Here is a 14,932-nt window from a genome sequence, read left to right on the forward strand (position 1 = left end):
AGTTCATATCTCAGCATATGAAGAAAATATGCACAAAACTCTTTAAAAAAAAATACTGAATAAGAATTCAGGCAACATTGTCATAAACTGAAAATACAGCATCAAATAATTTGTCACAAACTTCGAATTTACTAATATTAACCAGACAGTTAAATGTCACTTATATCTGAACATTTCCACAAAAACAGTGCAAGTTTCGGGCATATAGATACGGTAGTGTATCAGTCTTAAAGCATACCTTGTGTAATCTACCTGTACGTCTACAGTTATATCATTAACAAAGATGTTAACTTGAAGAGGTAACGAGGACTGACCCTTGAGGGTATCTTACGTCACACAGGGTGGGACGGGGGTGGGAGGGAAGGAATCACATGATCTGTTTGACCTACAAAATTACTGTTCAGCTACACTGACTTCTGCCTAATTTTCCCAGCAGGAAGACAGAGCTACCCTCGCCGCCAGACAAGTTTACATAATAATGACTACCAGTCAGTTTCCACTGACAACACAGTTATGCACGGAACATTTTCTTCCAGCTATGTTGCAGATACAAGGGTGCGAAAACCAAACAGTAAGCGATATAAAAGACAAAAGAAAATGAGTACTAAAGTAAACTTGGTGCACCAATAAAAGCTTGAAGTGCTCTGCCGAAGTCACGTAACAACAATTATTATGTTCTTCTCTCTGTTAGGCAGGTGCTTCACATAAATTCTTACATCTATACCATTAACATAAATGTCATATATTTTACTACCACCTCAGAATAATACAATACACATAGCATCAGTTAAGGGTAAAAATTTGCCTCTGAGAAACACACCAAAAATCTCTAGAGTACAATAGTACCTGGTGAGGGTATAAATGGTTGCTTGGATAATGCAACGTCAGTGCTGAGTAATCTGACTCAGAACAGTTACACAAATTCCCAGATTACAGGGCAAGGACATATGTTCGACCCAAGAACTCAAACACTTTTCTCTCAAATTATACCAAACTTGGTGGAAGGATTAAAGGTTAGGCATGGATGAAGATATTCAGTTTTGATAACAATAGGTCATAGGTGAATGTCTCAGAGCTAGGTCGACTCAAGCCATTTTGTTTCAAACTGGGCCAAATACTTCTGAAGGGTTTTGCATCAGGTAAGTATGATATTTGAATGTTGGATATAATTGGTCAAACATCATGGTCACAGGGTAAAGTCAATTTTTCAGCTCTCAGTCCAGCTGTGCAGTTGTAGGTGGCAGGTATTACACTTTCTGAATGCTCCTTGGTTGTTGAATTAGTACTTTCAAATTTGAAAACAATTATTTTAACAGCTAATCATCTCTTATAGCAGCTTACTTGTGTAAATCTTATGTTAGTGAATGCAATAATTCCATTGATATAAATTTTGCTGCAATTATTTTTCTTTTCTTGGCTGTCAGACAGGTAGCTTAGCAAAAATCTGATCCGTGTGAGACGTTTCAGTGATCAGCTTCCGTTCTTCCCTTGATCGAGGCCCCCGCTGACGTTGATACAGCAGCTTCAGTCGCGTTCCGATATCAGCCCTGGAATAAAGAAGGCACAATAATGAATGCAATTACGTCACTTGAAAGTTGTGGAGATTTTCCTCCTTGTGAAGCTTGTTTCACATAGTTTCCTGACACAATAAGATAAAACAACGGCTCTCCATTGTTTCCATGACATTCCTCGCTAATTAGAACCATATTCTGCTGTTTGTTGCAACGTTTTAAGTCGAATTTGGGAGATGGCCATTTAACGCTAGGTTAAAGTGGATAGAGTATAGCCCTAGGAGGGATAAGCAACAAACATTATTGGTGTGTGCCAGAGAAAATTATATATCTTGATTTACCGTTGCTACGTCCAGAAATTTCTTTACTCTTTGGGCACATTATGACCTGGGACCGAAAAGTACAGTTTCCTTTAACCCTGTTCCTTACAGTTATCATTTCTCAAGTTGAACAAAACCATCTGGGTTTGAGGGGTATCCGCCTAAAATTAGAGTGCGTTAAGTGGTTAAGTTAGCGACGTGAAAGCATTATTCTAAAGTCTTGAGAGTTGGCAATCTTTTCCCAAGTGCTTACCGAATATGTCTCCATGTCTTAATTAGAGGTAGTAAGATTGTGCAAAGGGAAGCAAGGAACATCAAACGGTCTTTCAAAACCGTTTGTTACAGAGAAATTCATAACTATGGTAGCTATCTATGAGGCGAATTAATGGACAAAAAAGCATGAAGGCTCCCCACACTGTCCCCACTCACCAAACCCTGTAGCCAAGGCCGGCACGACAAATGAGGATCATCATGCAGTATAGGGAAGAATCGTCACAGATGTTTTAGTGAAAAGAGTAAATGAAGAATGATACTCTACACAGATATTATTTAGAGAGGCAAAGCGTCATTAAGTGGTAAATGAGTTTGGGTTTGTTTCAGCACAACAAGAGAGACAAATCAGTGTTTCCTTATTACTCAGCAATAATTATGTTTACCGCTTGATAAGGAGTTAGTTATTTATCCAAGTTCCTTGTAAATGTTGTTGCTTTATTCCAATCTGCCCTATTAGTAAACAGTTTATTTAACATGTTTGCAAATAATTTCTTTTAAAAGGTTTCCTTCTCCTCACTGGAAACGTTCGACAATAATCTAAAAGGCATTATCTTTAATATAAAAGGACCAGAAAATTCTGAAGTGCTTATTGCCTGCCCGTTTATCATTAATTAATACACACACACACACACACACACACACACACACAGATCATGAAAAGTAGCTTGCCGATATATATGAAACAAAAAGTATATAGCAAATGTATAATCCCAGCTATAACATACGGTTGTGAGACCTGAAAACTAGTAAAATCGACGGAAAATGAACTAATTTCTTCTCATTCAGCAATGGAAAGGTCAGTGTTGGGAATATCTTTAAGTGATAGGAAAAGATCACCTTGGGTGAGGGAACAGGCTAAAGTCGAAGACATTATAGAAATCATAAGAGAACAGAAATGTAGGTGGGTAGAACATGTCGCAAGAATAATGGATAACCAATGGAGCAAATGGCTGACTGACTGGGCACCAGGAGATTGTACGCGTTGCAGAAAAAGGTGAGACAGTAGATGGAGAGATGAGATTGATAAGTTTGCCGGCAAAACGTGGCAGAGATTGGCTCAGTCAAGGAATTCGTGTAAAAGGTTGGGAGAGGCCTTTGTTTTGCAGTGGACCTGCAGTGGCTGCTGGTGCTGATGGTGTGTGTGTGTGTGTGTGTGTGTGTGTGTGTATATATATATATATATATATATATATATATATATATATATATATATATATATATATATATATATATATATATTTCGTTTTCGTTTTCGCTTTTAAACGCTCCAACATGCTTGCATGTGTCGGCCTTGGTCACCTAATGGCGGCTCTCCACGCTGCACGATCCATTGCAGCCTCCCTGTTCAGTCCCTTAACCCTAAGGTCATACTTAATGACCTCGTCCCATGTCTTTCTCGGTCTACCCCTCATAACCCCACCCCCAATATTAACACTTCTCGCCTTCCTCACCCAATTATCATCCCCCATCCTCTCCACATGTCCAAACCACCTCAATCTACCTCTCCTCATCACAACACCAATACACTCTAGTCCCATCCTACCTCACAACTCTTCCATTGTAAACCCAGCCCCTCCAGGCCTTGGACGCAGGGACGCACTGCACATTCACCTAATCATTGTCATTTCTGTACGTCTGAGCCGGCGAATATCTTCCTCCTTCACTGCCCAGGTCTCACTGCCATACAGCATTACACTCCTAACACATGCTGCATACAAAGACCCCTTAGCACGTAGGGAAAGCTCTCTCTCTCTCTCTCTCTCTCTCTCTCTCTCTCTGTATATATATATATATATATATATATATATATATATATATATATATATATATATATATATATATATATAATCATCATCTATCTATATGTACAGGGTGTCCCAAAAAAATGTACTTGCACTTTGACTGCCCGTTACTCATACAAGTTTTTTTTGTTTTTGTTTTATGTGCAACTAACGTGAAATAATGGCAGATGTACGACTAACTTTTGAAGAAAGAAAATTTGTCATAAAGTGCTACTGGAAGTACGAAAACGTCACGGAAGGACAAAGACAATTTAGAAGACAGTTTCACAGAGATCCACCAACTGTCTTCTAAATTGTCTTTGCCCTTCCGTGACGTTTTCGTACTTCCAGTAGCACTTTATGACAAATTTTCTTTCTTCAAAAGTTAGGTGTACATCTGCCATTATTTCACGTTAGTTCCACCTTAAAAAAAAAAAAAAAAAAAAAAAAGAGTAATGGGCAGTACATTTTTTTGGGACACCCTGTATATATATATATATATATATATATATATATATATATATATATATATATATATATATATATATATATATATATATATAATCTGAATACCTATCTATCTATCTATCTATATATATATATATATATATATATATATATATATATATATATATCATCATCATCAGATTAAGACTTGCTTGTGAGTGTATTTGTAATTTGGAGTGGCTTTGGTTGTGTGTGTATACTGTGAACCAAGTGTAATCGACCTGCCTTAAGCCGACTGGGTGCAAGCATACTAGTATGCAACACTGGTTCGACCACAGCACCCGTTATATCTGCCAAAGCGGTCAGTGGCTCGGTGAACGCTTCCAAAAGTTTTTTTTTTTTTTTTTTTTTTACAACTCTGGCGGGAGGCAAACCCACGTCCACCAGCGTGCGAGACGCACACTGTAGCACTGTACCACAGAGGCTCATATATATATATATATATATATATATGCATCCCTGAAGGTGCCACAGGAAATGATTGATTGATTGATATATATATATATATATATATATATATATATATATATATATATATATATACACACACATATATATATGTATATATACATAAAATCAACCACGAAAATTGAAAATTGTGCAAATTAGGGACCTTGCAATTGCACGACGTACCGGTACGTTGCCGTGACTGGCAAATGCAAATCTTTGCAACGTACCCATACGTCGATGGGACGGGGCGGGTTAAAGTGAGGCTAATCTCCCTTTACAATAACGTTTTTCCACTGAATGAGCTGTGGGTGTTATGATAATGCTGGCAGCAATATCCTACAAACTAAACAATACATAGCTGGTAACAACACACCAGCCCCTCTCCTCCCTCCCTACTGTCTCGCAAGCCATAAAATTTGAATTTAATCCTCAATTTACAGGCGACTTGTGCAAAAGAATTACAGGAATACATGACAATGTTAAAGAATCAATAGACTACGTAAAGTTTCTTCTTAAAACTAGTTTGTACTGATAGGATATGGGATTTTCATGTACAGTACAGTATAAGCTAATAATACTCGTCTCCCGTCGCCCTGCAAAGCTCTCACTCAATGGCACATGCCAACCACGAAACTTTTACACTTAAGCAGCCGAATGCTGGGTACTGAAGTGGGGTCATAGAGACTATATGTTATAGAACAAAATATACTCAAAATTACATGATAGATCATTAGTTTAGGTTTTTGTCATACGTCGTGTTACACCCTGTATATATATATATATATGCTTGTATATATATATATATATATATATATATATATATATATATATATATATATATATATATATATATATATATATATATATATATATATATATATATATATATATATATATATATATATATCGGCATTTAATACTGTTTTCTAGTGGCCAGTTTGTACGTCATATGCGTGACATAAACATGCAGCACATCTTACTCATGAGTACATATTTGGAAGGCTTTTTAGACAGTATTGTAAAGTGAGAACATATTGAAACTGTGTTCTAATGATTTTGTTTGTGAGTGACAAACTCCGTATATGAATGTGAGGGAATGTCAATAGGGTGTCGGCTTGTGGGAACATACGAAACACATAATGTATGATCAATGGGTAGAACGTGTGCCTTCCAGAAGTGGTAGGCGCACTTTCTACCAATTCTACCACCTACGGCTCCTGCATATGTAGTGAACAATGTTTATGAGCAGAGATTTAGTGATAAATAGCGGTATGAATACTATTTTGTGAAGGAGTGCTAGTGGTGCAAAATATACACTCAGCCTCAGCTGGCGGGGCATTATCATCCTATTCATTCTTCCCATAAAGCATGCATGAAAAAGGTATGAATGCACTGACACTTAAGTACCCTGCTAGTCGGCTTATTCAGTGATACTGGATCATAAAAGCTATAATGAGATGTAAATCATTAAATACATTTATTGCTGGCTAAAATTTTAACACCGGTTTGTATATAACAAATGAAAGTGTATACTTACTTGGCTTATGGTAAGGTCTTATTCAGTCACTGGAATGAGCACGTTTAGTTTAATCAGACAGTTATGCAGGCTATATAATGACCTAGACAGTACAGCAGCATTTCATACCAAGTGTCCTTGGAGGCGACCCGATACACATGCGGCAGAGGGAAGCCACAGAATTCTGATGCCATAGAGAGTGTGTAGGCACCCATGTTGAACCACACGAGCCGGTCGCCCAACCTCAGGTCATTTGGCAGCGCCACACATTTAACCAGCACGTCCATTGGTGCACAGCTATCTCCCCACACATCGCACTCCACCTCGCTCCCGTTCTCGGCCTGTAATTGCAAGAGTTGGTCTTGTCATTACTATACTTCATCTGTCCTAACTCGGTGAATACTTTTATTCCATAGCTCAACAGGAATATCAGACAAAACAGCAATACCTCTGCGTCAGTCGGGCCCGTTGCCACTACGTCCAGGAGTTTTTCACATCACTAGGAACAGATTAAAGTTAAATGCACCTTTTGTCCCACTCAACCCCACACTTTTAAGCTGAAGAGTTACCCATGTAATATTTAACAACACTAGGGTCTGGAGTCACAAAAAACACATCATCAATTCCCTGTCCTGGCATTTTTTTTTTTTTAATGGAATTACAAGATAAACTGGATGACTCTTCACTCCTCTTTCCTTTCTCATTCTGAGAAACAAAATTACTCGTAATATTAGTCCTTCGTATTTATGTTTTCTACTTGCCAAAAAAAAAAGGAAAGAAACATGGCAATATTTTGCACTCTCCAGTTTCTTCCTCAAAAAGTAAATAATATAATCTCATTTGCGACAGGAAAAATCTCTTAGTTATCTGTGACCTAACACCTGAATCCTTAAGGGGTGGCCATAAACTCATCGCATCATGTCACTGTGTCTTCTGTTATCTGACTGCCTTTAGTCCAAGTCAAACACCACTCTCTTACAGAACCGACCATTCAAATCCATACGTCTATAATATTCTCGGTTTTTCCCTCCCCTCTTCCCCTTCACCCCACTCACATAACCCCATCCGTCTGTCTTCCTCCATCCTCTCCATATGGTAAACCATCCCGGAACTGCCTCCTATTGCTTTGTAACACATCCACATCATCATCATCATAACACTCCTTCACTTCCTCATTTGTCTGTCTCAGTCTCCACTTAATATCACATGCTTGTTTCGGATAACTAATATCCTTTGTTTTACTCCTGATCTGCGGCTTTCAAACAAGTTGACTAATTCACCTCTATACCTTAAAGACGGGATAATAATGCTGCCATGCAGTAACCCTTTTCAAATACCGACCCCCCCTTCTCGTTAAACTTTCCTTTTCTCTTTTTAGTAAACAAGTAACCTGTCTTCCCTACTGTAGACTAACAATTCATGCACCACTTGTGTGCAGTCTGGTGAATCATTCTGCCACTTGCCATTGTACTGAGAGGGTCGAGTCTGAATTTCTGATTTTTTTTTTTCTTTGTTCGTGCACGTGACTTCACTGATTTTCGTCCTCAAACCACTATGGCAGATTTTAATGAACAGAGAGTGAGCATTATTTATTATTTCTCCTTTGGAAAACCGAGGCTGAGGCAGTGACATATATATATATATATATATATATATATATATATATATATATATATATATATATATATATATATATATATATATATGTGTGTGTGTGTGTGTGTGTGTGTGTGTGTGTGTGTGTCTATCAAATTCTGCAGAGCATGTTATTTTGTGTATATTATATTTTTACTTTTATTGCGTGCACAGGTTTACCTTAACCTACTCAGCTTAATAAAGTCTTCTGGCGTCAGTTTCTTCAGTTCACCAATAGTTCACGTAGCCTGAACCATGTCCGACATGTTTACCCAAATGATTAATAGATATGATTCACTGAAATTATGTGTTTTACTGCTACTCCCGTCGAATTTAACATCGATGTACTGTGCATACACATAATTTTGTACCAAATACTAGCCTTTTATTAAGAAGGAATGTCAAACACTGTGATCAAATGGTGATAACCGGGTTTGCCAGGCCATTCATACCCCTGAAGCTACGATATAAACACACTGCTGCCACATATGCCACAACGCGCCAGCCACTGTGCCTGGCATCTGTGCTGATAAATGTACTTCTCACCAAGCTTCTAGGGGCGCGTCCACACGTGTACTCGAACATATGTTGGCAACACAGCTGGCAACATGTTCGGGAACATGTTTGCAGCAGTATTTGGACAGATGTATGCAAACATATTTCAGTGCAGCTTCGAACACTGGCAGCAGAGATGATGGGATAAGTGTGTCCATACGAAGCAGCTGAGACTTATCATGATGTTGCCAACATAATCTGGACGCTGCTGTACCCAACATGTTTGCAGCGTGTTCGTTACTGTGTTGCTTACATGTTACCAACACTTGTTTGAGCACTCGTGTGGACGCGCACTGATACGTCGCTTAATTTGCCATACTGTGCATCACAGAGCCTTTTCTGTAAACACCCTGCCGCGGCAAGAGCGCACTGCAGTTAGTGAACACAGCGATGTTTGCCAGCAACTGGCTGGGAATCCTTGACTTGTAATTAGCATTACACTTGAAATATAACATCAAAGCATAGTGCGACATAACATCAAAATTTTCCTGAACCCTGCCTTCCCAGTCACAAGAAACGCAGTTCATATACATATGCACCCTTTGCATACAGGAAAACAATAGTAGAGTAACTGGCATCAGTTCACCAGAATATCATATAATTAAAATGTTTAACCCAAAAGCCTGACGTCTTTGCCCTTCTGTTATTAAAGAGTATTATATCTTACCTTAAGGGGTCGTGGATGACTGAGAGTGTAAATCATAAAGAAATGTTTGAATGATATGAAGACACTGTCGTCCGTGATGTATTTGATGCTTGTGATTTGCCCTTTTTCATTTTTGTGATCCTTCCTGCCAGTGACGGTGGTGGTCAGTGTAAAGCTTGCCGTTGCAACATACCTCCCAGGCTCCGCTATGACCTGATGCAGTTTCAGAACATTATTTTAATCATGAGTTGTAATGAATTACATTTAACTTAAAATAGAGTCTGAGTTGACAATTTTACTTGCTGTATGATTTAATAGGCACATTTCTGCAAATAAATGGAAAAAGGACCCATATTTGTGTTGTGAGTAGATGTGAATGCAATCTGTAGACATTTTCTGTGTCATCTAACTGAAGAAATGGAAAGAGGAGAATTCAGAATCTGATGTTAGAAAAACTGATGAAAACATGTAGCGCCACCCATATCCCAAATCCACATCGCTAACCCCTACACAGTACCAGGACCACTAGCTGGTCGCTTACCCAGCACTGGGGATTAGAGGTAGTCAAGGTGCCGTTGTATTTGTTACCACCACAGAGAAAAACTGCTGTCCAATGAAGACTGCTCAAGTCACTGTAATGTGAAAGTTTTGGTCCAACAGGTGTGAGGGCATCATGGTAAGGGTACGATGGTGAAGAGGCGGTGATAGAGATGGTGATGTGGCTATAAGGGTGATGGTGTGGTAGTAGGGGTGGTGTGGGATGGCATGTCTGAAGTGAGACTGGTTGAAGTGTGTGGTGGGACGGAGCTGGTGTAGTGTGTGCCGGCATGATATGAAGGTCCAGCACACAGAAACACAGTTAACAATCGGCACTAGTCACATACCATGCACTTCTTGTTTACTCCTCTTTCTTCTATGACCATACTGCAAAGGCGTCACTATACTGTGTGTGTGGACTTGTTCGTTTTTATTTTTTTTTTAATGTGATTCCCGCCTCCAGAGAATAAGTGAGGCAAGTCTCTTTGCAGCCAAAGGAGGAGGAGGAGGAGCCAGAGGAGGACGGAATCTAATTGAAATATCTGCTTAATTACACACACACACACACACACACACACACACACACACACACACACACATACACACACACACACACACACACACACACACACATATATATATATATATATATATATATATATATATCTCTATATATATATATATATATATATATATATATATATATATATATATATGAAATATATGAAGGGTGAGGGGTAACAAATATGCTGTGACAGAAATGGACCTTGCTAGAGGGGAACAAGTCAAGAGTGAGAGCAGTGGAAATGAGCTACTTCAGAGGAGCATGTGGAGTGACATGGAGGGACAAGTTGACGAATGAAGAAGTGAAGGAACGTTGTGGGGTGGATGTGGATGTGGTTGAGAGAATTAGGAGAAATACACTGAGGTGGGTTGGACATGTGGAGAGAATGGAGAATGAACGACTGACTAAGAGGGTGTATGTAGGTGAGGTGGAGGGAGAGAAAGGGAGGAAAAGACCGAGGATGAGGTGGAGAGATGGAGTTGAGAGGTATATGAGAGAGGGGGGAGTGAGTTGGGGGAGGGTAGGCAAATGGTGGATGACAGAGCGACTTGGAGGCGTTTTGTCTGCGGCCACCCTTGGCGGGATTAGGGCGTCGGACTATATATAGATAAATAGATAGGAATCTTTTTACTTACATTTCCTGTGAGCTCTGTATTTCATAGACTTCTCCTAAGGAGTGAGACTACACAGATACGAAGGGCATGTTAGCTGTGTGTTTGTGTACCTATGTGGAAATGCAAGCATTCGTTGCATGTTTTTTTTTTTTTTCAGGTAGATGCCCTCATGTTACTGGGCAGGTGTATATTAATGTATTAATGCAAATCTGTGAAGAAAGTCTTCGTGTTATTAAGTATTTGCGTGCTTTTCATTTATGTTCACAATGCCATACAAGTCTACAAATTATTTTTTTACTTCTCTAATGGCCTGTGGCATATATTTTAAGAGATGCCACAGATCTACAGCATGCCTCTTACGAGCGAGATTTTCAACTTCACGCATCAAAGTCTGGAGGGGATCAGCGTCACATAAATTTTGTGGTATATGACGTTAAGGATAGTCTCTTATCCCTGCCCTTAGGGTTGAGCCCAAAAACAAAAAGTAATAGCTATTATGAACGAACTTTTTTACGGTTCCTGACACATTTACAGTGACGTTAGTACCAGATGATGGCTTAAACCTGTGTGAAAAAAACAAACTGATATTCAAGTTAAAAATAAGTACAGGCCTGACAGTGGCTATAGGCAGGAAAAGAGGGACGAGATAAATTATCGAAAATACACATCATGCACATGTTACTGAATACTGAGCTAATAGGCAACTTATACAAGCTTCGACAGTATCACTGGCGATCCAAAAGGGCAATAGAAACTCCGGCTCAGACAGGTGCCAGTTTCCTACCAAATGGGAAACTTTCAACCACAAGTATTCCATAACTGTGGTGAGCTGAGCAGAACTATTTCATGACTACATGTGCCATACCATTTACAAAGTGTTGGTAAACATCAGAACGCATTTCATGTTGGTCGCTGAACTTGTTAGGTAACCGAACCATGAGAAACAGAAATACCATTCCCAGTCTTAGTCAACAAGTTAACCATTGAGAGAAACAGGAACCACATCCTCTGTGATATGGATTGTTTTAAGTGAAAGTATAGAAAGAAAGGATATTCATGGTCATCACGATCCTCTCCCGCTTAAACATTGTCAGCATTCATGGAATTCGTGAGCTGTTTTATTTCTCCCGTGAACTCTAGAGAAAGTTAAGAACCCACTCAATATAGTTGCCTACTACAGGAAACCCCGAACAAGCAAACGACAGACATCCTAATCCTTGTCTATCGAAACAGCCATTTTTGTATCAATTCTCGTTAGGTGACATATCAAACCTGAATTCTCGATATAGAGGTTAATATCTAACTGACTTTTTCGGCAGTGTAAGGTTATCAGTTCCAGGCAACAAATACAGCTAAACAAGCCCTCAGTCTATCGACACGAACGGCAGCCGGAGGATGTGTTTTAGATATGATTTTCAGCCGTGATTATTGAGTTACTGTACACTGTAGGAACTCAGTTGCTGGCAGTGTGTTTGTTTAGTCGTCTGCTGACTTTATTATGGATGTATGTTATCACTGGTTGGGTAAGGTCACCAAGTAAATCTCTATCTCTGGAAGTTTTGGTAAGGTCACCAAGTAGATCTCTATCTCTGCGAGTTTTATTTATTTATTTATTTATTTGTTGCTGTTGTTTTGTCAATTAGTAGTTGATCCAGGATGTCAGACCACAACAAAGGTAAAAATTTAGGGGGTCGTGTTACTCTACAATGTATAACTGCTGTTGCAGGTATTGTGCTGTTTATAGTGCCAATTGCATCATTATTTGTAGAGCCTGTACTAAAACAGATATTTAATTAATACAATATGGCGATGTGATGGGGTTGGGTAAATCATGAAAGAGTAAACCGCTATGGCTGCTTTCTCATTTTTATGTATCCCTTTTCATGACATAAGCCTTTTGGATAAACGGAGACTCCTGTGTACAGAAAAAAGCATTAGGTTGATTACTAAGTGTTGGGTTACCCACAGGTAACATTATATTCAGTAACTGTTGTTGTTGTTGTTGTTACTGAGCAGCAACAGTCTGCCTGGTCAAGCAGTCTCATCAACCGCACGCAGGCAACTGCGTCTGCAAGGACATACCATGCAGCGAAGCGATGTTCTCTCACGATTAACAACCTCTCGCCACGACGAGGTACGAGGAAAAGTATGGAGGTTTGGATCCGAGACTGATACTGCACTTGAATCTGTGCACACAGTGAACAAGAACGTCTATATAGTAGGCCCCATATCACCCGTTGCCTGGTTAATTGGTTGCCACTCAATATTGTAAATAGTTTTCTGGGTTACAGGGCACCATCAGGCTTGTTACTCAGTGTAAATCCACATAAAGTGTAAAGAAGGGTAATAAAATTGTCAGGATGGAATGGGAATAATAGGTAAATAGGAGAGTAGACACGGGAATATGTAGATAAAAGAGAAGGAAATATTACGCAGTGAGTACTTAACGGTCGCCACCAACAGCAACAACCTCATCACCAACAACAAGAACCACATCACATGATGGGATGATGGATGACCTAAACTATTCAGTGTATTAGAGAGAGAGAGAGAGAGAGAGAGAGAGAGAGAGAGAGAGAGAGAGAGAGAGAGTCCATAAGGAAATGAATCCATACTGGTTTTACCAAACTCGTTACAACTAACCATATTTTAAACACACACACACGGGGAAAGAAATGCTACAGAAATATGTCAGTGACAATAGAGGGTAGATACAGATTTGAAAAACAGTACAGTTATAACTTCAAACCGTCAAGGTGTGGACACACTCTGAAAATTAAATGATTATTTCTGGAGCATGTATAACGATACACTTTCTGAACTTTGTGAGTTGCTGCTGACCACACTCTTCAACATGGAATGAAGGTTGATTAAATCTAATGTCTGTTCATTTATGAATATCAAAATTTGACTTTCGCACACTATGCCAAAATAACATTGCTGTACGTGCTTATATATGATAAAAATTCTTTGTTTTTACGTATTCTAACTCTCGTGGATTACCTTGATATCTTGTTCAGGGAAAAAGGTGGATATTGCGGAGTTGACATGCTGAGCTATGTCCTGCATTAACTGGTCGTTGTTTCCTGGGAAGCCTCCACCTATGTCCAAAAGATATGGCTGGAATCCAGACGTTCTCGCATCATCAAACACCTGTTAGGTGAACAAAACATTTGCAGTAACAGCACTGTATACATGGTGGTTTATGTACCCTATTGCATAACACAGTTCTCGTTCGTTCCTGGACTGCCCAGTCGGTGTTTGCAATATAATATGCTTCACATCATTTCCCACTTCTCATTTTCCCTTCCATTATTTAAAGTACCAGATTTTTCTTTCCACTGGGTGCATGGGAGATTAATGATGTCATGAGGCAGCTAAATGTCTACACCTTTCAAACCAGCAATCTGGGCCATCTTCATACAAAAAAAAGGTGTTACAATTATGTATCACTCTTTTTTCTTAGTGTTAAACTCCTGCGCCAAGCACTGAATGAATGTACACAGAAAATTCAGTATAAACGCAACAGAAAACCCAAGAGTATCAGCTGCCTATCAATATTATCCTGGCCTTTTCTCAGGTACCACATTTTTCATTATAGTCTGCATTGCGACCCGTATATTTCGCCCTCCCTCCCTGCCCCTTGTGTCATGTGATGTCAACTCAGTCTACTCTTGTGTGTGGAGAATGGGGATACTTAATGAAATAGTATATAAATATTGCGTCTATGGAGGGTACATATGCAGATATAATAAAGCATTGTAACTGTTTTGGAGAGTAGACAATGATTCAAGGAAGACCATACCTGACTGAGGTGTCCCTGCAACACACAGAATTTACTCGCTGAGACACATGGGGTGGGCAATATAGCCCACTACCCATATAAATATTACACTAAAAGCCCTATACTTTTGCCACTTGCTGCATCAGAACTAACCGAACATAAAAAGTTCCAGTATTTATATATGACTTGCTGGAAACACAATTTTGTAGCTAATGGCATACCTACGCTAACCTGAAGT

General features: G+C 39.2%; 1 protein-coding gene across 1 annotated transcript; it reads right to left on the reverse strand.

Moving 5' to 3' along the window:
* Positions 1-1,420: 1,420 nt before the first annotated feature.
* Positions 1,421-14,518, reverse strand: LOC145398388 (ornithine decarboxylase-like). Its single transcript, XM_080271264.1, has 6 exons — positions 14,495-14,518; positions 13,901-14,063; positions 12,993-13,096; positions 9,216-9,407; positions 6,488-6,699; positions 1,421-1,547 (listed from the first exon to the last, which is right to left on the reverse strand). Exons 1-6 carry the CDS (start codon positions 14,516-14,518, stop codon positions 1,421-1,423), a joined length of 822 nt encoding a protein of 273 aa, XP_080127390.1.
* Between the last annotated feature and the right edge of the window lie 414 nt (positions 14,519-14,932).

The sequence above is a fragment of the Coenobita brevimanus genome, chromosome 45 (genome assembly GCF_032717465.1).
Source record: "Coenobita brevimanus isolate Jiangsu-jjx chromosome 45, ASM3271746v2, whole genome shotgun sequence".
Taxonomy (NCBI): Eukaryota; Metazoa; Arthropoda; class Malacostraca; order Decapoda; family Coenobitidae; genus Coenobita; species Coenobita brevimanus.